The sequence below is a fragment of the Eptatretus burgeri genome, chromosome 2, assembly GCF_056783735.1.
Source record: "Eptatretus burgeri isolate ZD-2024b chromosome 2, Ebu_testis_v1, whole genome shotgun sequence".
NCBI lineage: Eukaryota > Metazoa > Chordata > Myxini > Myxiniformes > Myxinidae > Eptatretus > Eptatretus burgeri.
In genome coordinates this window covers 85,980,954-86,008,001 of record NC_140962.1, presented here as the reverse complement: position 1 = coordinate 86,008,001, position 27,048 = coordinate 85,980,954, and the positions used below count along the sequence as shown (strand labels likewise).

Below are 27,048 nucleotides of genomic sequence, written 5' to 3'. Positions count from 1 at the left end.
CCGGCGTGCGATCGGCCACGTGACTCAAATCGCGGCACGTCGCCCACCGGACGGACAATTCTGTCGTGACCCTCTCGGACTAACGCCGGGAGCTAGTCACGGGTGGGCCTTTCGGCCTCACCACGATCGTGCCAATCGGCCACCCGTGTGAGATAGGGTTGTTCGTCAAACTCGACCTACCTAAGTACCCACGCGGAGGGTAGACCGGGCGATCGCACCTCGCTGCAGGTCGACTCCGGACACGGGCCGCTTAAGCAATCCGTTCCGTACTACCGGGATAACCGAGCGGTGTTATCGTCGGCCTCGACGGTTCCGATTTATTATCGGGCATATTAAGCCCACTACCAACCCTTTACGTGAAGTAAGATGGAGATTCAATTAAAGAAAAGACGAAGCGAAACGAGAAAACAGTTCAACATAATCCACATTTATTCCGCGGCACACGGAGAGCACACATATACAGCCAAACAGAATGCACATATATCAAATGCTACAAAAGAAACAATGACGCAGAGATACTACCCACTAAGACCGACACACGGCAACACTTAAACAGTTTTACTTCACAGACGGCGCCAACAACACATTTACTCAAAAGCAAAAGAAAAGGCCACCCTCAAAGACAAGGGGGCAGACGTGGCCTGTGGGCCAATATTTGCGCGGGACCTGAAGGAGCGGTCAGGTCCGCGAGACCGGGTGAGTCCTACCCGCGTCTTCATGATGAGCCGCAAATGTGGCAGCGCGGCGGTGCCCCGACTTCGTGCTCCTTCGCGGGTTTCGTTGGCACCACTTGGAGTGGGGTGGGAACGGGGCCCCCTTTTCGCACTATCTCAGCGCGGGGGAAAAGGGGAATTGTTGATGCTCTGGGGAAAGAGTATAGCTGGCTTGCTTGGGTCCCGTGACGAGCGATTCCACCGCGACCTCGTCGCCGACCGCCGTCTTCCTTGTCTCGGACCCGAGCTCCTTGGACTCTTCCCCCAATTCTCCTCAGTCGACTGCCGAAAACCACCGGGACACCCTCTCCTCCCGACTCCACTCCGCTCTTCCAAACTGACTCTGCCCAGATTTGCCCTGCGCTCGGCGCTTTATAGGCCGGCAGGAGAACCCATATGCAAATTTCCGGATCCAGATGAGCTCGGGGGTGGAGCCACGCTCACCTATTGGACGGAGAAAAAGGGGCGTGAGTCTCCCCTGATCTTCGAATTTGCATATCTCGATTCCACACAGACGCGCCTGGAGGCGGGGCCAAACCGCCCCGCGCTTGCTGATTGGACGGATCAGAAGTGGGCGTGTAGCATTCCTGATCCAAATTCTCCTCGGAAAGGCCGCATTTTGCACTCGCGGCTCGGCGCGTATCTTGTACGAGCCCAGGACAGCCCGACGCTCGGTGCTCACAGGTGGTGCAGGAATGGCCGCAGAAGGAGAGAGGTGAAGGTGGTGGAGGGTTTATGGTGGTGGTTTGTGGCCATGGTGCCGTTTGGAATGGCGGTGATGCGATGTTTGCGGGAGCGAGTTGTGAAGGTAAAGATCGTGGCTGTTGGCGTTGTTGTTGTTGTGTGATGGTTGGAGCGTGGTTGGTTCAAAATAAAGATAGAACAGAAAAACAGCTATCTCAAAGCGTCGCAGCCCGAATGAATCACATTTATTCCCTCTAAACAACGGGTTTGGGGCTAACTACACATGTACTTACAGAGATATCTCACCTACGGGACCTGAATGGTGGTTTGCGAATTTCCACAACCGCAACAATATCAAATCCGAATGGGACATACTGTATATTGCAAAGCAATTCTCGCTCTTGTTTAATTTGGTATTGAACTCAAGAAGAGTTCCCAGTGATTGGTCCACTGGTAAAATAATACCATTGTATAAAGATAAAGGATCTCTTGGTGATAAAGAAAATTATTGTGGCATAACTCCTTTGAGCTGTTCAGGCAAGCTGTTTACTGCAGCAATAAATGCTAGTTTATCAATCGACATAGAGGGATGTGGTATCTCAGGCGCTGAGCAGGCTGGTTTTAGAGAAGGGTTGAGTACCCTAGACTATATTATATTTGCTCTACATTCCATAGTTGATTTGTATTCATTCCATCAAAAGAGGTTGTACTGTGCCTTTGTTGATGACAAAAAAAGCATTTCACTTGGTCAAGAGATCTTCTCTCTGGCAGAAACTGATTTCACCAGGGTTGAATCGTAAGGTTATCAACGTTATTTATAACTTATAGGCCGGGGCCAGTGGGACCTACCTTGCACCCCCCCCCCCTCTTGCGACAATTTCTCACTGATACCACAGTGTTCATATATATCCCAAGTATCAGAAAAAAAGATGTTCCCAGAAAAATAACTCATTTGCACTATGCTTTATTAAGCTGTTTCCATTTTTGCATGTAATTAAGCTATCCAAACATTATTCTACATCACTGACAACAAAGGAAATATGTTTACTTCATTCCTTGACCCTCCAAACATATGTGTAGATTCCTCATTTACAAATTTCCATGTACCAGAAGTTGAGATATTTATGAAAATGAGAATTTCCATAATGGCGGATCCTAATTAGCATATAAATGCATTTAAAATTATTTCCACGACTTTTACTCAAACAGAAAATAGTTATGTTTCCCTTAAACACCGACAAACATCATAAGTCACAGTTATGTATTATATCAGGCTCAGGAAATTAATTATATTGATTAATCTGATTTCGCATGATTTTCGAACGATTCATTGTGCTTTGTATTTTATGCTAATTAGCCTACTTTAAAAAATTCAAAACTTTTAATATTTTTTTGCCAACCTGGCTTGTATCTGGCAACACTTAAGTTAAGTTTTTTTTGACAAAAAACTGACGTGTGGTAATTACAAGGAAAGAAAATGGACATTCTTGCATTTTTGTGGGAATTATTGTCTTCAAGTCAAATTTAATTGATATTTAAATGAGCTAATTAGCATAAACAAAATATATTTTAATACGTAAATGTATAAGCTTAAATTTGACACCAATTTTGTGATTTTATGTTTATATTTGACAGAGATATTGACATTTTGCCGAACCTTTGTGAGATTCGTCTATTTTTGATTGGTTGCCATGGAAACAGCTTGATAAAGCATAGTTTCTTTTCTTCAGTCCTTTTCCTTTATTTTACCCCCCTGACCTAACATCAAAAAAAAACAAAAAAACGGTGTTTCAAAATGTTTCAGCTTCCTTTCTCTTGTTTGGAATTCTTTATTCTATCATAATACAGTTTTTTTTCTTTTCTTCAAAACGCTGAGTCCAATTCGACCTTTCATAAATCCTGTATCTAAAAAGTCCAACTGTTATAGTATTTATTTTATCCATTCTCTGAACTCACCTTTATGCCACTCCTCATCTAACATCTTCAAACATATCTCTGACTTTAAATTTAAAATCAATCCCATTTTGCAATGCATGTTATTATTCCATCAATCGTGCTTTCTGTCCAACTTCATAGCCAATTCACCCCACATCCTTAAATCTTCCTCCTCCTAGCTCCTCCCCTGTTATACCCCCTCCTTACCCCTCCCACCTTGCCCCCCCCCATCCTACCTCTTCTTAGTACCACTGTCCTCTGCTTTCGGCCTAAGTCACATTTGCTCTACGGCTAGGATACGGGGGCCATACCCCCCTTGAATTGACAGAAACGTGCGGCGGGTGCAGAGTTTCTGAGGTGGCCTCAGGGTGGCCCTACGTCGTATGGCTATATTTTACAGGCTGTAGGGGTTGCCGTGGAATTATAGTGCAGAGTTATAACTTTTTTAATTTCTACGTTGGCCGTAGCAATTCGACAAGCTGAAAAAAAAGAACTGGTAAAAAAATAAAACAAAATAAAAAAATAACCCACTCGTTACCCGTCCGTCTAGCCGCACGTTCGCCTTAGGGCCCCCCTGCGGTTGCCTTGCGAGCACCTTGCGTCTGCCTTGAAAATTCTATGGCCACCGCAGGGACGCCCTAAGGTCACCATGCGACATCAAATCAAAGACCGCACGGCACCCCCACATTTTCGGTCTCCACAATTTAAAATACCCCGTGCGGCTACCCGAAAAATAAAAACATATGTGACTGCTACATTGTGTGACCGTGGAAATACTGCGGCCGCCCTATATTTGCTAGTGGCCGTAGATTTTGTAGACCCTACGCCCGCCGTGCCAAATGTGACTTAGGCCTTACTACCAGCTCCTCCTCTGGTGTCCCAAACTGTGTGGTGTTCAAACATCCTTTGGGCTCAGTTCTAACCAAACAGATATCATACGCTCTCTCAATCAGTACACGCCTCAACATTTCAAACATGCTCCTTCTTTCCTCTCATTACACCTCCCCCTCTTCCCACCCCCTCAAATCTTGTTCCTCCCCTGACCGCTCCATTCTTCACCATACCTCCACCCAGGCTCATCCTTCCTCTCTCCCCACATCTCCCTCCTCCCCCATGGTGTCTTCCCTCCCTCTCAAAGCTAACCTGTCACCACTCCCTCTAAAATCAGCTGCCTCCTACCTCTTCAAAGCAAACTTCACTCTCTTACCCCTCCAGGTTCCCCCCTCACCTTTATCAAAAGTTCCCCCCCCCACACTTTTCTTCCTCAAATCTCCCCCATCACTCCCCCTTCTCAAAGTTGCCCCACCTCACATCCACAAAGCTTCCTCCTCCCCCTGCCCTCTCTCTTCCAGCTCATTCCTCCACTTGCAATCTTCTACTTCTCTGCCCCCTCTCTTATTACTCCCCACTGTGCCTCATCCCATCACCATCAACCATTTTGTCCTCCTCCTCCTCCTCCTCCTCCTCCTCCTCCTCCTCCTCCTCCTCCTCCTCCTCCTCCTCCTCCTCATCTGGCCCTCTCGCCTAGTTCTTCTGCAATCTCCTACACACAGTCAACAGCTCACCCCAACTCCCCCTCTCTTCCCTCATCTTACCCTTCCCCTGTGGCTTGGGATCCGATGGCCCTGAGTTCGAGCCATGTTGGCCACTGAATTAACACCAGGAGGTTGACTCAGCCTGTCATCCTTCCGAGGTCAGCAAAATGAGCACCAGTATACTGGTAATCGGGGCACTGTATCAGCGGCATAGCTGCACCCCTAACCAATGATGCAACCAGCAGCCAAAAAGGCAGCACATGATGGGAACCCTCCCCCTTCCCTCCCCTGCACCCAAAGCCTTCTCCTCTCCCTCTTCCTTAACAGCTCAAACATCTGGGGCTTTCGCTCTAACCTGACAGATTTCTGACAACCAGACATAATCTGTTGAACAGAAACTTTCCTCCTTGAAGACATCTCTGACTCCTTCGTATCTCTCCCTGGTTACTCCATCCTCCAGTATGATAGACCTGAGCCTCGTCCTGGTGGCGGAGTTTCTCTCTTCATCTCCTTACACTCCATGCACTGCCATCACTCCACCACACCCACAGGAATACCTCTGGCTATGGCTTCCCCTTTGCTCCCATCTCTTGTATATGTGTGTTGTACTGTCCACCAAACAGTGATGACACCATTTACATCTCGCTCACTGAAAACATGGACCAACTTCTATCCACTCATCTAAACTCTCTTCCTCATATGTGGTGATTTCAATTGCCATCATGCCAGTTGGCTGAGTGAGGGTACCTCTCTCACCTGCCATGGCACTTCAGCAAAGGACTTCTGCGACTCAGTGAGACTGACAATCTGTCAACTTCTCGACCCAGATCTCAGCCAACGTTACTCCATCTCTTCTAGATTTGGTTTTGACCAATTTCCCTGCAAATATCTGTCGTTATTCCGCTGCTCCAATTGGTTCATCTGACGATATGCTTGTTAAAGTGGACCGTTCTTAGAAAACCAACTCAGTGCTGACGAGTCTGGCATTTCACTCAGGCTGACTGGCAGGGACTTCAAGCAGCCATCAAACTTCTAGACTGGTCTCCCATTTCTACTTTCTCGGACATGAACTCATCCTGGGAATTTTTTCAAAGAAACTTGCTCTCTTTCATGCACAGATTTATCCCATCTCGTCTTCAGTTGTCATACCCTTCCTCATGCCCATTGTACACTGAAGCTTGTGGTGAGGCTTTGTCCTGAAACAACTTGCCTTTGCTTCATGGAAAGCAAATCCACCTGAAGGCAATCTCATTTCCTTCCACAAGGTTTGGAACAAGTGTGTATCTACCCTCAGGATTGCCAGGAAACAACATCTTTCTAATCTCAAGTCTGAACTCTCAAACCTGTCTCCCTCCTCCAAATCCTGATAGCATCTGGTTAAGTCTGTTTCTGGTGTATATATCCCCCTCCATCCTCTCCCTTACCTCAAATGGCTGCCCAACTGACACTACCCACAAAAAGGCTGAATGCCTAAACTCTGTGTTTGCTTCAAAATCTTGCATCCCAAACCCATTGCTTTCTGTACCCATCTTACCAGCTGCACCCAACTGCTCTTGGACTCGGTCTATTCTCCTGACAAGGTGGAAAGTTTGCTGTCAAACCTCAACTGATTCTGCAACCGGACCAGACGGCATCAGCCCACGTGTCCTAAAAACTTGCTCTGCTGCTCTTGCTCACCCTCTCTCTGTTCTATTCACCCTCAGATTTGCTCAAGGTCATCTGCCATCTGCTTGGAAATTAGCAAACATTTCCGCTCCACACAAAATAGGTGCAAAAACAGATTCCTGCAACTCGAGACCAATCAGCCTACTCCCAATCATCAGCAAGGTCACGGAATCCATCATCGCTTCCAACATTAAATTCTTTCTCTTCTCCAATGGCTTGATTTCTGATCATCAATTTGGATTCAGACCAGGTCACTACCCAAGACATGCTGCTTCTGCTCTCCCAAAAATTGATGGAGTTCCTCAATGCCAGACATGAGATCAGAGCCATCTCCTTAGACATATCGTGAGCTTTTGAAGTGGTCTGACACCCCACATCACTCAACAAACTCCCCTCTTATGGTATCCAAGGTAATCTCCATTCATGGCTTGCAGACTTCCACTCCTGTCGCAGTCAACACGTGGCTCTTAATAAAATTATCTCATCTCATCTCCTCTTCTTGTCCAGGTTGGAGTTCCTCAAGGCAGCGTTCTGAGCCCTGTGCTTTTTCTGGTTTTCATCAATGATCTCTCCGACTCTGGAAAATTCTCTTTATCTCTTTGCTGATGACTCCACCCTCTGAGGAACCATCTCTCATCCCTCTGATTGGCAGGCAGCAGCCTCTTCACTCTCTGCAGATCTGAATAAAATCACAAACTGGTCCATCACGTGGAACATGTCTTTCATTCCTGGCATATCTCACACTCTCACTATGTTTCTCAGAAAGGACCGTTTGGAACCCCCCCCCCCATCTACTTTCTCAACAATCGCTGTAATGACTGAACGTCCTTGTAATGTTCATCTTGTATACCCCGTGTTCCCTTCCCCATCCCTCTCCCTTACACAGATCTCCTAGTGTCTCTGTTCCCCACTGTTTTGTCCTTCCCACTACTGCCCCTCTTGTCTCATGCCCCCCTTGCTGTGTGTTGCGTGTTAGCTCTCATACGAACCTCGACAAGGTATACAAAAAAATTAATCCTCTTGAAGAAGTCCTTTCATTCAAGCTTCTGGGTCTCACGATCTGCCATGATCTATCCTGGGAAAGCCACATTTCAAACCTGGCCTCCAAAGTCAGTCGCCGACTGGGAATCTTCCATCATGCAAAGTCCTTCCTCGGCCCACCTGAGCTCCCGACCACATACAAAGCTTTCATCTGCAGCCTGATGGAGTACTGCTCTCCCCTCTGGGCTGGTGCTCCTGCCTCCCACCTTTCTCGGCTTCACGCTGTGGAAACCAAGGCCTTTCGGATCATTGGTATCTCCCGCGATGAGGCTGAGTCTTTGGGCTTCTTACTCTCTCACAGCAGGCAGGTTGGTGGTCTTTCTGTCTTCTACCGTCTCCTCTCCAGCCTCACCCCCTCCCTGCTCTCTCTGCGATTTGTCCCCGACATATTTCCGCAGGGCGCTCAAGGTCCGCCAACAACCCCCTTCTGGTCAAACTACCAAAATCATGAATCACTGTTCACCTTCACTCTTTCATTCCTCTTTTTCCCCTTCTTTGGAATAAACTCCCTCACTCTGTTCAATCCCATTCTTCCCTACAGGCCTTCAAAATAGCTGTTCACCACCACTTCTTATCGTCCTCCATCCAAATCCTCGATCTTTTCTACCCCCATTAATCCACCCCAAACCCACCTCCTTCAAATTCCCTACTTTCCTTCCTGAAAGTCCCTGTAATGTCCATCCTGTATACCCCGTATTCCCCATCCCATCCCTCTCCCTTCCACAGATCTCCTAATGTCTCTGTTCCCCACTGTTTTATCCTTCCCACTTCTGCCCCTCTTGTCTTATGCCCCCCTTGCTGTGCGTTGTGTGTTAGCTCTCATACGAGCCTTGACAAGGTATACAAAAAAAGAAAGTGGCATAATCTCCAGAGCATCCTTCTCAACGACTGGATTGAAAGAAGACTGACAAAGTCCTTCATAAAGTTCAGCACAGGTACCAACAAGTCCAGTACTTGGCAATTCGCCTTTGTCATGCACTTCATGCACCTGTTTCTCCTCAATATCCCTTACTGAAGAATCTATCGGTCTCTCATCCGGAAGAGATTCCTGGGGTATATCAGCTACTGCAAGTTCATCCAATGCGAAATTCCGAGCATCATCTTCATCAACAGAATCCTCAACATTTACACCAGGTGGGGGTATTTTCACTTCAACGCTTTCACTAAACTCACTTTCATTTGTTTCAAGATAAGCCTTTTGCTCAACTAACGGAAAGTTACAGCTGCTGCAACTCTCCTCCTCAACACATCCTTCTTGGGATTGCTCCAATCCTGGCTCAACAAAACTAACTCCAGGACTTGCCTTCCTGTGAGTGCCCAATTTGGGAAGCAGTGGTTCAGGAAGATCACTTTCCTCATCCAACACCTTCCCAACTTCAATGTCATTGTCTTTCACAGTATCCAATGAGTCACTCCCTATCGTATAATCATCAAAAACATACTTGTAGATCCACTCTCAACTACAGCTGTACCATCTGCATCACAATAGTACGAAGCACCAAACTCGTCACAACCCTCTGCCTTAGCATCACTTCCATACGATTCATAAACAGTGAGTAATTGGCCTTCACAACTATCATCAAAATCTGAACTCTGAGATTGTCCCTTAAAAAACATCACTTTCACATTGGTTCATTTGACAAGCATCCTGCCCTTCCTCTTGAGGTTTGACTGTGCTTGTTAACCCATCTTGCACTTTTTCAAATTGAGCAATTCTCTCTCCAGAGATTACATCAGCAAGCTCACTTCTGATTGTTTCCAAACTAGCCACTTGCTCGGGACTTGGCAGGTCCACGTCACCGTCGCTTTCCTTCACTACATGTCCCACAAATGGTTCAACCATTGGCTCCGCCAAATCTGCTCGACCCTTTTCAGTAACATCCCCAATGTCAAAGTGCTGCAAGTCCAACCCCACTTCGTACGAGTCAGTCAGCCCTAGTATGGTCTCAACAGAACCATCAACATCACCATTGAGGCTTACAGAAACTTTTGGTTCTATTATCCTCTCCCCCAACAGTATTGTCCCAGGTATTCAGCTGCTCCTGAAATGTCCCATCCATCCTTTCCCCCATTCAATTGTGACTCCCACAAGCCTTTATCAACTAACACCTTCTCTCATTCTATTACATGAGTTTCCACGTTTTGCACTAAACTGCTGCCCTGACATTTACAAAATTACAATTCCTCTTCACGCCGTTGCATTTTGACGTCCACACAGGCACGATAGCCCTCCAGGCCCTTATTTACTTCATTAACTCTGCTTTGTTGACCCAATTTCTTCTTTCAACTTTTCTCTCTTTTTTGAAATTTTTTTTGTATACATTGTAAAGGCTCATATGTGAGCGAACACACAACACACGGCAAGGGGGGGGGGGGCATGAGACAAGAAGAGCAGGAGAGGGAAGGATAAAATGGTGGGGAACAGAGACATTAGGAGATCTGTGGAAGGGAGAGGGATGGGGCGGGGAACACGGGGTACACAAGATGGACATTACAGGGACTTTCAGGAAGGAAAGCAGGGAATTTGAAGGAGGTGGGTTTGGGGTGGATTAACGGGGGTAGAAAAGATCGAGGTTTTGGATGGGGGAAGATAAGAGGTGGTGGTGAACAGCTCTTTTGAAGGCCTGGAGGGAAGAATGGGATTGAAGAGAGTGTGGGAGTTTATTCCAAAGGTGGGGAAAAAGAGGGATGAAAGAATGAAGGGGAGCAGTGATTTGTGATTTTGGAAGTTTTACCAGGAGGGGGTTGCTTGGAAATGTGGGGGGGGAGCGCCCTGTGGACATATGGGGGGGGGACATCGCAGGCAGATACAGGGGGGGTGGCGAGACCCGAGAGTAGACAGTAGAAGATAAAAAGACCACCGACCTCCCTGCGGTAAGAGAGTGAGAAGCCCAAAGACTCAGCCTCACTGCAGGAGATACCAATGATCCTAAATACCTTGGTTACCACAGTGTGAAGCCGAGAAAGGTGAGAGGCAGGAGCACCAGCCCAGAGTGAAGAGCAGTACTCCATCAGGCTATGGACGAAAGCTTTGTGTGGTCAGGAGCTCAGGTGGGCCAAGGAAGGACTTTGCACGACAGAGAATTCCCAGTCAGCGAGTGGCTTTGGAGGCCAGGTTGGAATTGTGGCCTTTCCAGGAAAGATCATGGCAGATAGTGAGACGCAGAAGCTTGAAAGAAAGGACTTCTTCCAGCGCATTGTTGAGAAAGTGGATGGGGGGATTTTCCAAACGGTCCTTTTGGAGAGACATAGTGAGAGTGTGAGATTTGTCAGGATTGAAAGACATGTTCCACGTGTTGGCCCAGTTTGTGATTTTATCCAGATCTGCAGAGAGTGAAGAATCTGCTGCTGTCCGGTCTGAGGGATAACAGATGGTACAGCAGAGGGTGGAGTCGTCAGCAAAGAGATAAAGAGGATTTTCCAGAGAGTCAGAAAGATCATTGATGAAAACCAGAAAAAGAACAGGGCCCAGAACGTTGCCTTGAGGAACTCCAGCCTGGACAGGAAGAGGGGATGAGAGAATTCCATTTAGGGCCACACGTTGGCTGCCACAGGAGAGGAAGTCTGCGAGCCATGAGTGGAGATGGCCTTGAATACCATGGGAAGAGAGTTTGGTGAGCAGGGCAGGGTGCCAGACTGTGTCAAAAGTACGTGATATGTCCAGGGATAAGGCTCTGATTTCATCTTTGGCATTGAGTACCTCCATCCATTGTTGGGAGAGCAGAGGCAGCATATCCAGGGTAGAGTGACCTGGCCTGAAACCAAATTGATGATCGGAAATCAAGTCATTGGAGAAGAGGAACGATTTCATGTCTGAAGCGATGATGGAATCCAGAACCGTGCTGATGACTGGGAGAAGGCTGATTGGTCTGTTGTTACAGGGATCTGTTTTTGCACCTTTTTATGCAGGGCGGTAATGTTTGCTGATTTCGAAACAGATAGCAGATGATCTTGAGCAAATGAGAGGGTGAATAGAACAGAGAGAGGGTGAACAAGAGCAGAGGAGCAGGTTTTTAGGACACGTCAGCTGATGCCGTATGGGCCGATTGCAGAATCTGAGGGGAGGTTTGACAGCAAGCTCTCCACCTTGTCAGGAGAAAATTACACAGAGTATTTCCTTTAACCGTTTTCTTCGTTTCATCGTGTCTCGCTTTACATTCCTCCTTCTTGGCACCCAATTCTCCCTTTGTTTCCTCCTGATCTTTTTTTAAAATTCCATCATTCCTTGTCCGAGTCTATCTACTTCTCGCTTATCTGCTGTTATTTTGTTTGTCACTTCTTCCTTATCTATCTTCATTGTGATCCAAACAAACACCTTCCACGTTCTCCTTCACCCCTTTCATTTCCTCACTTACTGTCTTAATCTCATCTGCCATCCCCTGGTCCATCCTTTGCAAATCGTCCTTAACCTCCGCTACCCTGATGTCCAGGCTTTACTGCCCTGCCTTCAGCTCCCTTTGACCCGCCTTCATTTTCATTTGAGCCTCTTTCAAATCCCCCTATCATTTGTTTCATTTCCCACATCTGATTCATGTCAAATGGCTTTGGAAAGCCAATCTGCGATGATTGGATGTGGATTCCAAGGGAATCGCTTTGTCCTCCGTGAGGGGAATTTGGTGGTGGGGGTTTCTGCTCGGGACGGGTGGGGGGGATTTCCCGATGCTTGTCAACCAACTCTACACTCGACTCGCTTCCTTCTTTCCGACTTCCTTTCCTCCGAACCGCCATTTTGTGCTCGTCCGCCATTTTGAGCTCGTCTACCATTTCCCGCACGCATTTAATCGCATCAGAAAAAAAAATTTCTCTCCCTTAAATTTCCATGCGTTCTTTACTCCCGATACCAATTATCGTGATCAACAATTTTGTGTTCCCTGTGAAATGTTGTTCAGAGTTTGAATCCTGCACTCCTGAGGGAGTCGGGGGGTGGGTGGGGGGGGGGGCAGGGGTTTCATATCACGTTAATCCCCCGACCCAAATTGTGATGATGGGCGGTTAACACTGCCAGCCCGGATAGCCAAGCGGTTTTCCTTAGGAGGCAGACACGATGATCCTCAGAGATTATAGCATGCGTGGGAGGGGTGGGGTGCAGCACTGGCGGAGCATTGGAGGCACAGATGGATGTACGGGGGGTTTATACTCAAATGCCACAACAAATACGTGAACACAGCAACTTAAAATAAACGCAGGGATTTAATGATAATAGAAATATTTACAAGGGTAATTCAAAATGTAATAATAATCATATGAAGTGAACTAATGTCTAATTTGAGGTTCCACTATACACAGACTTAAATACAGAGAAGGGGGAAACTAAATAAAAAAAATGCTCCCTTTATTCTGTCACTTAGCTTTTTTCAGAGATGGCCTGTGTGGAACTTGGAATCGAGGCACTTCGTCCTGCAGGTGTAGATGCACCCAAAAATGGCGCCAAGCCGCTCTTTTACAGCGGGAAAAACATATGTCAGGCAATTCGTGAGCAGTATTCAACACCAGGGCTCAGAGACCCCGTGCAGCTTCTTCATCAATCGTCCTCACTGACACCACTGCTTTGCAAAATGGCGCCATCTCTTTGGTGATATACATGAGGCTTGGAGGTCCATCCCTCACGACCAATCCAAGAGCCAATGGCCAGTGTCTTGCTCAGTATGTGAGCCAATTCGCCTCAACACGAATACGAGAATCGTGCTGTCTTCTTCATGCGTCGAAGGAAAGCTAGCTGTTATGCCCTGTCCTTACAGGCCATCTTCTAACTACGTTCTCTCTCGACCACGTACATCCCTTACAACCAACTGAACCAACAAAGCCACCAACCTCTTCGTTTCGCGATCTCTACGTCACACCAAACAACTATTCCACCTCCGGGGTGTGGCTTGCTTGCACGAAACCTGGGAAGGTGGGGCTTCTACCTGCTCGGCACACCTTGGTTGCTTGCTGTTAGCATTGTGTTTGTTATATAAATGCACGTCTTTCTGGTTGGCTAGTGATTGCAAAAACGTCAGAATAGGTTACAGGGTGCAATCACATACTGGGGGAACTTATCCTTAATCCCTATCTAATTAACACCACCCCCCCTCCCCGTGAGGTGATATGTAACACTTAAGCTCACAGTTTCCCTACTTAATTACATCGAGATGTCTCCGAAACGTCCACGGACCAAACAACTCTATTCAATCCTAACTTTCCTATGAAGTTCCTCCATCTAACCCCGCAACCATAACTACATATAATATATATATATATATATATATATATATATATATATATATATATATATATATATATATATATATATATATATATATATATATTGTTACGGCTGTGGAAATTCGCATTACATCATGAAGGGCCCGTAGGTGAGATATCTCTAAGTACATGTGTAGTTAGCCCAAACCCGTTGTATAGAGGGAATTTATGTGATTAATCCGGGCTGCGACGCTTTGAGATAGCCATTTTTTCTGTTCTATATTTATTTTGAACCAACCACACTCCAACCCTCAGACAACAACAATGCCAACAGCCACTACCTTTACCTTCACAACTCAATCCCACATCATCGCATCACCGCCATTCCCAAACGGCACCACAACCATCAAACCACCACTGAAAACCTTCCACCACCTTCACCTCTCTCCTTCTACGGCCATTCCCGCACCACCTGTGAACATTGAGCGTCGGGCTTTCTCGGGCCCGTTTGGCGATTGGTGCCGAACGCACCGAGCCGCAAGCGCAAATAGCGGCCTTTTCGAGGGAGAATTCGGATCAAGAACGCTACACACCCACTTCCCCTCCGTCCAATTAGCAAGCACGGAGCGGCTTGGCCCCGCCTCCAGGCGCGTCTGTGTGAAATCGATATATGCAAATTCTAGGATCAGGGGAGATTCACGCCCCCTTTCCTCCGACCAATGGGCGAGCGTGGCTCCGCCCCCGAGGTCATCCTGATCCAGATATTTGCATATTAACTGCTTCTGCCGGCCTATAAGAAGGCGAGCGCAAGGCGAATGAAGTCAGTCGAGTCGGGTGGAGAGTCAGTCGAGTCGGGTGGCGAAGTGATCGGTGTGTCTTCGAGTTAGGTTCTGGAGTCGGCTGAGAAGAGTTGCGGGAAGAGGCAAAGGAGCTCGGGTCCGAGGCGAGAAGGACGGCGGTCGGCGACGAGGTCGTGGTGTGGGATCGCTCGTCACGGGACCCAAGCCAGCCAGCCATTCTCCCTTCCCCAGGGCATTAACAATTCCCCCTTTCCCCCGCGCTGAGATAGTGCAAAAAGGGGGCCCCGTTCCCACCCCACTCCAAATGTCGTGCCAACGAAACCCGCCAAGGAGCACGGAGTCAGGGCACAGCCACGCGGCCACATCTGCGGCTCGTCCGACAACGCGTCACGAGGACGCGGGTAGGACCCCCCCCCCCCGGTCTCGCGGGCCTGGCCGCTCCTCCAGGTCACGTGCACAATTGGCCTACAGGCCTGTCTGCCCCCTTGTCTATGAGGGTGGCTTCTTTCCTTTGCTTTTGAGTAAATGTGTGTTGGCGCCGTCTCTAAAGTAGAACTGTATAATAGTTGCCGTGTGTGCGCGTAGTTGGTTGTAACTCTGCGTCGTTGTTGCTTTTGTTTTGGTTGCTATATGTGCATTTTGACTGTTTGGCTGTATATATGTGCTTTCCATGTGCCGGGAAATAAATGTGCTTTGTGTGAACTGTTTTCCCGTTTCGCTTTGTCTTTTCTTTATTGACCCTCCATCCTGCTTCACGTATATATATATATATATATATATATATATATATATATATATATATATATATATATTTTTATATATATATATATATATATATATATATATATATATATATTGTTATATATATATATATATTGTTATATATATATATATATATATATATATATATATATATATTGTTATATATATATATATTGTTATATATATTGTTATATATATTGTTATAACAATATATATATATATATATATATATATATATATATATATATATATATATTACGGATTCGCGCCCGCCGGCGTGCTGACGGCCACGTAACTCGAATCGCGGCACGTCGCCCACCGGACGGACAATCCAGTCGTGACCCACTCGGACTAACGCCGGGAACCAGTCACGGGTGGACCTTTCGGTCTCACCGCGATCGAGCCAATCGGCCCCCGCGTGGGATAGGGTTGCTCGCCAAATTCGACCTACCTAAGTACCCACACGGAGGGTAGACCGGGCGATCGCACCTCGCCGCAGGTCGACTTCGGACACGGGCCACTTAAGCGACCCTTTCCGTACTATCGGGATAACCGAGCGGTGTTATTCGTCGACCTCGACGGTTCGATTAATTATCGGGCGTATTCAGCCCACTACCAACCCTTTACGTGAAGCAAGATGAGGATTCAATGAAAGAAATGACGAAGCGAAGCGGGAAACAGTTCAACACAAAGCACATTTATTCGCGATGAATGGAAAGCACACATATTCAATTCCACCAAAAGCACATAGAAAAGGAAAAGAAACACAATGCAATTTTACACAAAAAGCAAATGCGACAATGCAGATCTAATACCGATTACGCGAGCACACGGCAACACTTATACAATTTTACTTCACAGACGGCGCCGACAACACATATCCAAAACCAAGAAAAAGAACACCCTCAAGGATGAGGCGGGCCTGAGGCCGAGACCGGGTCGGGCCTACCCGTCTGGTGATGAGACGCGGAGCGGCGATGGTGCCTCAACTCCGCGGGCCTCGCGGGCAGTGTCTGGTAGGGGGTGGGAAAGGGGCCCCCTTGGTCGCACTATCTCAGCACGGGGGGGAAACAGGAGGGGGTTGCTGATGCTCGGGGGAAAGGAGGATTTTTACTCTGCCTCGAGTCCCGCGACGAGCGTCTCCACCTCGGCCAGGTCGCGCCGTCGGCCTCCCTGGTGTGCAGCTCCCGGCACGACGCGAGCACCCCCTCGTCTGCCCTCGCCGCCTCTCCACAGCTCCGTCCCCTTCGCTCCGACTCCAACGCACACGACGACGACCAACTCCTTCTTGCTTCTTCTTCCCAACTCCACCGCCCGCGGTCTTAACTCCCCTGACTTGACGAACGCGGTCGCTTATATAAGCCCCGTGGCTTCGCTCTCTCATCTTTGACCCCCTGCCTTCGACCTTTCACCTCGCTCCCCATTGGCCCGAGAAAAAGTGGGCGTGAATGCTTTTTGATCCATAAATTTGCATATAGCGATCGCCCTCCAACGCCCTGGAGGCGGGGCCAAATCGCCCCTCGCTCACCGATTGGACGGAACAAAAGTGGGTGTGTGTCGTTTTTGATCCGTTTTTGAAGTGGAAAATCCGTGGTTTTGTACACGCTGTTCGGCGCGCGCCCTGCACGAGTCCAACACCGGTACCCACAAGCGGCGCAAGAACGGTGGCGATGCGACGGTTGCGAGGTGTGACGTGAAGCGGCGCCGCGGTGGGTGGTTGATGTTGTGGTTGGTGGTGGTAACAATGGCGGTTGGTCCAAAATAAAGATAGTAAAAGAAAAACGGCTATCCTGAAGAGTCGCAGCACGCATGAATAACATTTATTCCCACTAGACAACGGGTTTGGGCCTAACTACACATATACTTACGGAGATATCTCACCTAAGGGACCTGAATGGTGGTTTGCGAATTTGGTAACCACAACAATATATATATATATATATATATATATATATATATATATATATATATATATATATATATATATATATATATATATATATATATATATATATATATATATATATATATATATATATATATATATATATATATATATATATATATATATACAAACACACACACACAGACAGATATACATGCAGAAATGAGTGCACAAAAAATTTTAGGCTACTAATGATTGTTGAACCTTCAAAAGAAAAATTATTCAAAAGCAGGAACTTCATGTCGTATGCCCTTTAAAGTATAATTGTCACTCAGATGTGAATATTTGGAGTCAATGAAATTATTGGCTCTACCAGTCCAGAATCAGCAGTGCTGGTGCTTAAAATTTTCCTGTCGTGTGCAAAAAGAAAATACTTCCAAATTGCAACATGTTTGAACACGATCAAATCAATGTGATGCTAATTTTCAGACTGCCACATGCTGATGCTTGCGTTTTGTTACAGTGTTGTTAACTAAGCCAATGAAGCTTTTAAACTTCATGAAATATTTATGCGGCCAGTTGTTTCTTTTTCTTTTTCACGGAGAGATTAAGTCACTCCTCTTAGAGCAGAGAGCGGCACCATACCTTTGCGGTGTGATTAGATTTATGTGACAGTCAGGCCGAATAATTTGCAGGGCGTTCTGCAGTGTAACACGTTTACCTGCTCCCAGCTGGCTGTCCTAATCGCGTAGGCCTCACCACCCCCGGCCCTGCGCTCCGCACCCCGGCTCGTCATTACTACCCTCAGAAATTCATCATCCACTCATTATGAGACTGCCTAATTGTTTTAACTGTTTTGGTTATTAAATCATCCCATAGTAGAAGTTGCAAGAAAAAAAAGTGCAATTATTTGCACACTGCAGCTATTCTCAGCATTTGTGCCATCGGTTTTAAAGGATATATCTGAATTCATAAAACATTTCACGTACCTGGCTCTGGAAACCCCTGCCCTTGCCATGTGGTCTTTCTGTTGTCTTGCATGCAATACCAGTCTTGTCCTTCTAAAAGATCATCTCACTATTGTCATTAATTTATTTTCATGTTCTGCATTTACTTTCATATCTTTTTTGTGAATCCTCCTCAATGACGCTTGGTCATTAGAGTTTTAAGATTAAAGTTTAGTGACAAGTAATTGTAATTGGCTACATAGACAACTGACCTACTAGTTTAACAATTAAGGGAGTGGATCAATGTGTTTGTATCCGGTCACCCCAGATATCCCAGTGATCCCTGACTTAGAAGACATTCAGAAGGAAGATTTGGCTGGACAGACGGCTGATCCACCACGGTGAGAATTTCTTCCTTTTTTTTCTCATTACATAAAGCAAGCCATTCGCTGTTCAGTTATGAAACTGAAAGTGATATCAAACTTCCATGCTTTATCTTACCAGGTCTGATGTCATAATAGTTTAAAGTGTGTTGACTTCAGCAACCTGGGTTGGTGGATCACTCTTCATGGATCAAAAGTTGACTGATACTTCTGTTCTAGAGTAGTTATGGAGGCATTGTACTGGAGTATGTCGGTTATTGTAAGACAGGGGTGTGAAATCAGCTGACCATTCTACAATGCATATAGGCATAAAGGATCTCCTGTATCTTTCAAATAAAAACAGACATTGCCATAATAATATTGGTGATATGTTCTAAACTATAGGGTGGCCACCAAAATGATGATACATTTACAATTGCAATAGAAGAGAAAACTTGTCATTTCTTGGACCGGACATTGTTTCACACAGAAGAAAGAACTGCATGGATGGTGTATGCTTTCCTCAACCAACAGAACCTGAAGGCACAAGGGAATAAAAGCAGCTTGAGATAAGAGTTAAAATGAAGTTTTGGTATGATTCAGAATATATACATGCAGTCGTCACCTGACTGGCTGGCCTTCGTCCCATCACTTATCCATATGCTTGAGGAAATGGTCAGGATAAAATGCGGACTCACTCTTCAACAAAACAAACCAGAATGCTTAAGTCAAATGAAATTGAATATCAGAGAGAGCCTGGGTTTCAACCCAAGATGAGTGGAGCTTGGAATTAAAGTATTAATATTTCACATACCTTAATTCCATTTTAACCAATACTACTACTACTACTACTACTACTACTACTACTACTACTACTACTACTACTACTACTACTACTACTACTACTACTACTACTACTTTTATTTGTCCCTTTTTATTGGTACCAGATTGTGCACCAATTGCGGTTATGGGTACAACATTAATCTATATTTTGTTCCGTTTGTGAGGAGGGTGGGGGGGTTAGATATTACCATAGAGCACATAGGAATGTATAGAGTAGCATGGTCTATGTATGAGTAGTTAGCCAATTTTGATGTAGTACGTAGGGACACGTCAGCTTAAGGATCATCTTGCTTGAATGTGTACCATACAGGGGGTGGTGCATGGCAATAATTAGGGATTATGGTTAAGGAAATTGTGCGTATAACTCCTATGCAAACCTCTACCGGGGGTGCCGGGAGACTTTGCAAGAGAGAGAGGGGCGTAGCTATGAACACCTCCAGGGGTGGAGCTATAGATGCCTTCAAGGGGCGGAGCATTGCCTGAGGAGAAGAGGGAGGAGCCGAAGATTGCATAGGGGCGGTGTGTGTGTGTGTGTGTGTGTGTGTGTGTGTGTGTGTGTGTGTGTGTGTGTGTGTGTGTGTGTGTGTGTGTGTGTGTGTGTGTGTGTGTGTGTGTGTGTGTGTGTGTGTGTGTGTGTGTGTGTGTGTGTGTGTGTGTGTGTGTGTGAGAGGTTGGTGGAGTTCTGTGGAGAACACGTCTGAAAGGATTGAGGTTGGAGGAGAACAGTGTCTCTGGGAAGAGTGATTGAATAGAACCAGAGAAGGTTTGAAGGAGAACCAGAGTGAGAAACACCTTGAGGAGAAATGGTTTCTCTGTCGGTGCCTTCTTTCCTACCTGCCTGTCTTAGCTCTGTGCCCGTTTTGTCTGCCTGCTGCATCGTCACCTGCTCGTACCGCCTGTTCATGGCTCCTTCGATGTAGTTTCACCATAAGGGGGTTTATGCTGGACCGTGTGCCCTGCAGAAACCTGGGGTGAGGAGTGGAAATCGAAAGAGCACAGGGTGCAAAACCAGAAAGGAGGCAATAGAAGACAGAGAGACCACCAACCTGTCTGCAATGGTGAAGTGCTAGACCAATATACTCAGCTTTATCGTGGGAGATTCCAATAATCTTGAAGGCTTTGGTTTCCATGGCATCAAGCTGAGCAAGATGTGAGGCAGTGGAGTCAGCCCAGAGAGGATCACAGTACACCATCTAGTTGCGGATGAAGGCCTTGTAGGTGTATAAAAGTTCATGTGTGCCAAGGAAGGACTTTGTACAATGCAAGATGCCTTGTCAGCAGCAGAAAGGACATGGTCCTTTCAGAGAGAGGTCATGAGAGGAGAGTGTAAAATTTGTCAGGATTGAAAGACATATTCTAAGTGTTTGACCATCTTGTAGTTTTGTCAAGGTTTGAATAGAGGGAAGAATCTGCTGCCCTGTCTGTCTGGAAGATGAGTGATGTCATGGCAGAGGGTGGAGTCATCAGCAAATAGATAAATAGGATTTTCCAGTGTCAGAGAGATCATTTATGAAGATCAGGAATAGGACTGGGCCCAGTCTTGGGGCACTTGACAGAGAGAGGAGATGAAAGAATTAAATATTGGTGGGAAGCTCTCTCCTGCCTTCTCCTGCCTCCTGTGGCCTTGCTGGCATGTGGCACGTGGGCCTATCTCCCGGGGTGCTCGGCCCACTCGCTAACTCCCTTGCCCGTCTGGGCTTCTGATCGGCTCAGCACCGAAATGCCCCTCACCTCTGAATGTTGGTACTTCAAGCCACACCCCCAGTCCGCCAATGAACTTTGCATACCACAATAAAAGTCTTCGGACTTCTTTTGCACCAACTCGTGAATGGTATTTATTCCAAAATAGCTGGATCCCCACTATCTATCCTTTATCCACACCTGGATTTTCTTGGCAGGGAATTGCTCCCTCTTTATCCATTCCTTCACGCCATCACGCATACCACATCCGCACCTCATCACACCACAACCCACCCCCCCCCATTCCATTCCTGCTCCCGCCAATTATCTTTCTCCCACCAATGTCGCCGTTTCTATCCGCTCATCTATTAACCATGTTCTTACCTCTATCGTCTGTCCCATTTCCTTCACATTCTCTGTTATCTCATCATGACTCTTTTTACACTCATTCTTTATTGCTATCACCTTCCCCATCATTTTTTTTTGGCCTTCCTTTTCTCCCCTATTACCCCCGTGTTTGTTTTAGTTACATATCTCAACTCTTTCTGTTCACCCTTAAGTCCTTCTACCGCCCCCCCCAACCCCGTATTAACCCAGCTACATTCCCTTTGAACCCGTTTATCTCTCCCTTGAGCTTAATTAGCCTGACCGGTCACCATCTCATGCCACACATCTGCCACACTTCCCGCCAACATCTCCATTTTTCCCACCATTTGCTGCTGCACAGCATCGATTTTCCCACCTCGAGCGTGGCATAGAATCTGTCCATCAGGGTGAGATCACTCACCTCAGTCGGAGCATATACAGAGACCAGGGAAACGGCACCTAAGGAGTGATGAATCCTTAGTCTCATAATACGCTTGTTGACCGGTGTTACCTCAATTAATTATCATTGGAGTCAGCTTATTGGACACAGTCACAGTGACAGCAACTCCCTGGGAATGATAACTATCAGAGCAACCAGAACAGTAGTGGGTGTAGCCACCCACCATGATCTCACCACTATCTTGTCTCCGAACCACAGAAAGTGCTGCAATATTGATGTTCTGACACTGGAGCACAGATGCCAGCAGAGACAGGTGATCATCCTCTCTTAGAGTGAGGACATTCCAGGCACCCACCCGAATGGATCATCTCAGGTTAACTTGAGGAGACCACCGTCTGGTGGATGACACCTCAGTACCAACTTCACACACACCATCACAAACTGATCCAGCAGGGTTGACACACCATATCCCTTGGTTTCCCTCCTATCATCAAAGAATAGGGTTCCTCAAGGCTTTTCCCTGTCCCATCATCTGGTGAGCTGCCCTATGAAGTGCAGCTGCACAGGGGGCAGTCCCACGGAGTGGGCTCATCTGAGTTTTATTTGTGTTTTTCTGAATGAAGTATTTTACAGTGGTCGGAATGCAAATCCTGCCACCAACCTCATAGTAAAAGGCAACCCGACTGCAGGAGAATGGCCACAGACACAATTGGGCACCAGATATGGATGGCTGTTGGCTCACCAGGAGCTCCTCCAGCCTTTGACAGGTTTTGTTTTTAATCCTCCTGGGTTTCCATATCCATACGCTCTCCTCACTAGGAAACCTTTACTTTCCTTACCGTTTCCTTAGGTTCCTCCTTAGTTATCTCCACCTCCATTTTAATTCTCTAAACCTCCTCCGTAGTTGGTCCTTCAGAGTCAACTTAGTCGCCGACAACCCGACCATGAAACAGGTTCGTACAGGTTTACATCGTACCGTTCCTGTAGCAAGTCACAGATCTGATCTGGCCTCACCTGACAATAGTGACTTAACAACCTGACCTGACTTAACAACAAGGTGGTCTCCAATGTAAACAATGCTATCATAGTACTCAAACAAATGCTGTCTGGGCCATCATTTTCAGTTTTACTCGATCTTGTGACAACTTGTGACAACTTCCCCAAACAAATTGATTGTGTTAACAGCGGCTATAGAGAGTACGATATGAAGAGTAAAAGAAGAGAAACTAGAAAGTTCATAGAACACCTTACCCCACGCAGTGTTATCGTATATAATTCAATTGAAAAAAAGTAATGATTTTAAATGTCGTTTAAAAAATTCCGGAAGTTTACCGCCATTGATGTAGTATCTTATACACCTCCTTATTTAACATGTCCAAGTACTGCAAAACTGAAATTTTTTGGAAGTGGCAAGAATGTGATTTTTGTTCTGCAGTGTCCAAGTATATAACTCAATTGAAATAAAATAAAGATTTTAAAGGTTGTGTAAAAAAATTAATTCGGGGTTTTACTGCCGTTGATGCAGTGTCTATGACACCACCTTATTTAAAACGTTACATTAGTTCTTCGTGCTTGTTGTTTGTGTCCTTTATGACATCCTTTAAAACAGTAAGTTTCCTGTTTTGAATGATTTTCAATTTTGTCTGACTGCCAGACAGGCAGACAGACTAAAAGAAAAGTATCTCATTCCTCTCTGCGCATGTGCTATCAGGGCAAATTCAGAGCTAAAGTACTGCTAAACTGAAGGTTCGCTTTCTGATTCGTGTTCAAAATATAACATTCAATTGAAATTAAGTTGTTCCTCAATCATAAAATGATGTTTGTCGAGAGACAGACAAAGTGAACCAACTCCTTCACCCAAATTTTCACTTTGCATGAAAGTCTGGTGTTTGCTTAATGGTTGAGGTGGCTGGCTTAAGATCTTTGGGTCTTTCGTTTGAGCTCCTGTCTTGCGTTGAAATAACACGAGGTAGATTGACTTCGTGTTCTGATTCATGTTTAAAATACAACATTCAATTGAAGTAAAGTTGTTCCTCGATCATAAAATGACGTTTGTGGACAGAAAGATAGACAAAGTGAAGCTATATTGCTTAACCCTGCTTAATGCATTGCATGCGCAGGGAAATAAATGGGGAGTTATAATGGGGACTGCTCCACCAACTTATCGATGGACTTGTCTCTGTGCATTTTGGGGAGAGGGTGGAGGGGTTTTGCATATTTGTAGATTTTAAAGAATTCGGATGAAAAGTAGAAGGAACAATAAAAGTATGAAATGCACGTTTGAAGGTTTCAATATCATCCTCTGTGACGGTAGAATTGAAGAAATAGCCACCGATCGTTTTGAATCAGACTATGGCGACCATTATGCTAACATAAGTGAGTGTGATCCGTTAGCAAGTGGCTTGGCAAGCTGTTTGCAAAGCAGTTGATATGGAACAGTTGGCTTAGCAAAGGATAGCAAACCGCTTGCTAACGGAACAGACCCCAGGTCTTGTGTGGCGCCCATGTGACATGACACATGCTAGCAGATGACCTTGGCCATAAAACTGATAAAACAACAAGACTGCTAAGGCACTTACATCTATCTAAACTCTCACAGAACTGTTCACATTATGTTCTGGTACTACCTGATGTACGAATTAAAGGTTTATGTTACCTCTACGTGGACAAAATGACAATTTATTTATGACCACCATGGTCAGATCACATCACACAACCAATTGACAATAACATCGATAGATAACACAATGACATCATACAATTGGCCACCAAAACTTACACCCTAAACGAATTTGCAAACACAGACTGCATTTACAAAATCTGATTGATCACAATATCAGTGTTCCAAACTGTGTACATTTACTTACTGACAAAATGGATTATAGAAAAGCATGGGTATTCAATTTTACACTCGAACATTTATACAACACAAAACTGGATGAACCACCAATATAAAACTAGGCTATTGTTAACGTTCAGAGGGAAGTAATTACCCAAGTGCACAACTATTATCTCCAGTTACTGTATGAGTCCCCCCCACCCCTCGTTATTTGAACACAACTGCTATCATATGCTATCATTCAATATGGTACCTATCTTGTGCTGTCATTTCATACAATAACATCTATTATGAGTTTCTTACATATATGATGATAATTTTCTTGTACAAAAAAGTCATTCTTGCCTTTCTTTTCTTGATGTACCAGCATCATCAATATGCTCCCTACCTATGAGGAACTAAACACCAACCTTGGGATTCATGCAGCCTTACAGACTCTGGTGAGTGCTTCAAACTCAGTGAGACTTCATCTTTGTCTGCTCTCACATGGAGACTATAAAATCATGCTGTGTTGTTTTCTGTTATCTAAAGAAATACTGTAAGTGCATGCATTTCCTTACCTTGGAATAAAAATGTTCTATCTGACAATTTACCTTTTGTTAGTTAGAACCTTTAGATGGCTGAGTTATCATACTTGCAAGGCAATTTCCGAAAATATCAAACTTTAAACCATTGGCCTGAATGGTTAAAAATGTGGTCCATCAAAGGTTCTTGGTTTTATATTTTGCCTTATATGTAAGGCAATTCTTTCTCCATTGGTTATATTTTCCTTTAACGGGGCTCAAACTTTGGAATGGAGAGAGCCTTCTCAGGACCGAAAGTATTCTCCTTTTGATTGAGATTTTTATTGGGATGCTGAAGCACATGGTCAGTTGTTTTCACATCACAGGCAGGTCAGTGGTCTCTGTTTCTTACTGCCTCTTCTCCGATGTCGCTCCCTCTGTTCTCTCAGTCCTAACACCCTCCCCAGCAAATCCAGATGCACACGTTCTTACAGTAACCCTCTCCTGGTTAAACCTCCAAAATCCATGCTGATTGCACAATATCCAGGCTGACTTCGACTCCTTTGTTCTTTGCTTCTGTTGTTTATGGAATCACCCTCCAGAGCCTGTTTCCCACTTTTCCCTCCAGGGTTTCAAACAGGCAGTGTACCACCACCTCGTGTAATCCACCATCCTGACCTTTACATGGCAAGTGACCCGTATTTTGCGGGTTTGACCCGTTTTCTTTCTTTAAACCCACAGACCCATCTTAGTATTGTTACGGATCTGGAAACCATGTGCATTCAACATACAGGTCCCAAAAGTTAGTTATGCCGTTAAGTATATGTGAGATAGAACCCCTCCTTTGGTCTCGTGGGAGAATCAAAGGTGTGCGTTGCGAGGTTCTTTCAGCTAGGTTATTACATCTAACAAATCACATATCCTCCAACGAAACATCCAACGGTACCATTGCGCTTGCAGCCCTCGGTTCGCGGGCCACAGCGCACCATTGCCTGAGGCGGAATTCCGACGATGGTCGACGCAGTTGCACCACGTCCACCTTCCTCAAACACGCGTGGAGGGGAGGGGTAGCTTTCTCCGGGTATGGCCAAAACCCCGCCCAGAAAGGGTGGGCCCGTGGGAACGCTGTTCAATCAAGGCGGACAGTGACGTGTGCTTCACTGAGCCCCACCCCAAACCGGGGCTCTGTTGTTGCCTTTCGTTGGAGCACGTCTGAGGAGATGGAGGAACAGAGAAGCACGTCTGAGGGGATTAGAGAAGAAAGGAGCACGTTGGTTGGGTGCGTCGTGTCGTGTTGTTGGTGGTTCGTGGTTCATTCGTGGAGTTGGCTGGTTCTTTTGCTGGCGTTCGTGGAGCTTTCGTGGGTCCCGTCCGCGACCCTCATCTCCGCCCGGGGACTCCGACTGCTCCACGCGGGTTCCTCCACGGGCACGAGCCCCGCGCGTGTGACTGTGGGCTGAGCCGCACCACGATTGGCAGGTGCCGCACCGCGGAGCACCCCTACCTCCAGCGTGCAGGTACCCCACCGAACTGCTACCCCCCCCTCCTCCCCCGCTTGTCTCTCCTCTTGCTGCGGGGGTCTTCAATAAAATATGTGTGTGTGTGTGTGTGTGTGTGTGTGTGTGTGTGTGTGTGTGTGTGTGTGTGTGTGTGTGTGTGTGTGTGTGTGTGTTTGTGTGTGTGTGTGTCTGAGTGTGTTGGGTCCGTCTTTTAAGTAGAACTGCATAAGTGTTATCCCACCATTGTAAATATTCCTTGTATATTCTGTGATAAGTCTTCCCTGTGTCTTTTTATTGTAAATAAACAATTGTAGAAATGTTCCCAGTTCATTCCGTCCTTTCTTGCATTGGTCTAGCATGGTTCGGATCTGAGTTTTAGCCGGGTTTTTATACCCGATAATCTGTT

At 46.0% G+C, this 27,048-nt stretch overlaps 1 protein-coding gene across 5 annotated transcripts in view; it reads left to right on the top strand.

The window, feature by feature from the left end:
* Window positions 1–27,048, top strand: part of IFT43 (intraflagellar transport 43) — a 145,225-nt gene that overhangs the window by 87,356 nt on the left and 30,821 nt on the right. For all 5 annotated transcript variants that reach the window (XM_085870149.1, XM_085870151.1, XM_085870150.1 and 2 more), the window contains exons 5-6: window positions 18,479–18,551; window positions 25,008–25,080. In XM_085870149.1, the coding sequence (XP_085726275.1) occupies window positions 18,479–18,551; window positions 25,008–25,080 (146 nt within the window). The remainder of the gene's footprint in view (window positions 1–18,478; window positions 18,552–25,007; window positions 25,081–27,048) is intronic.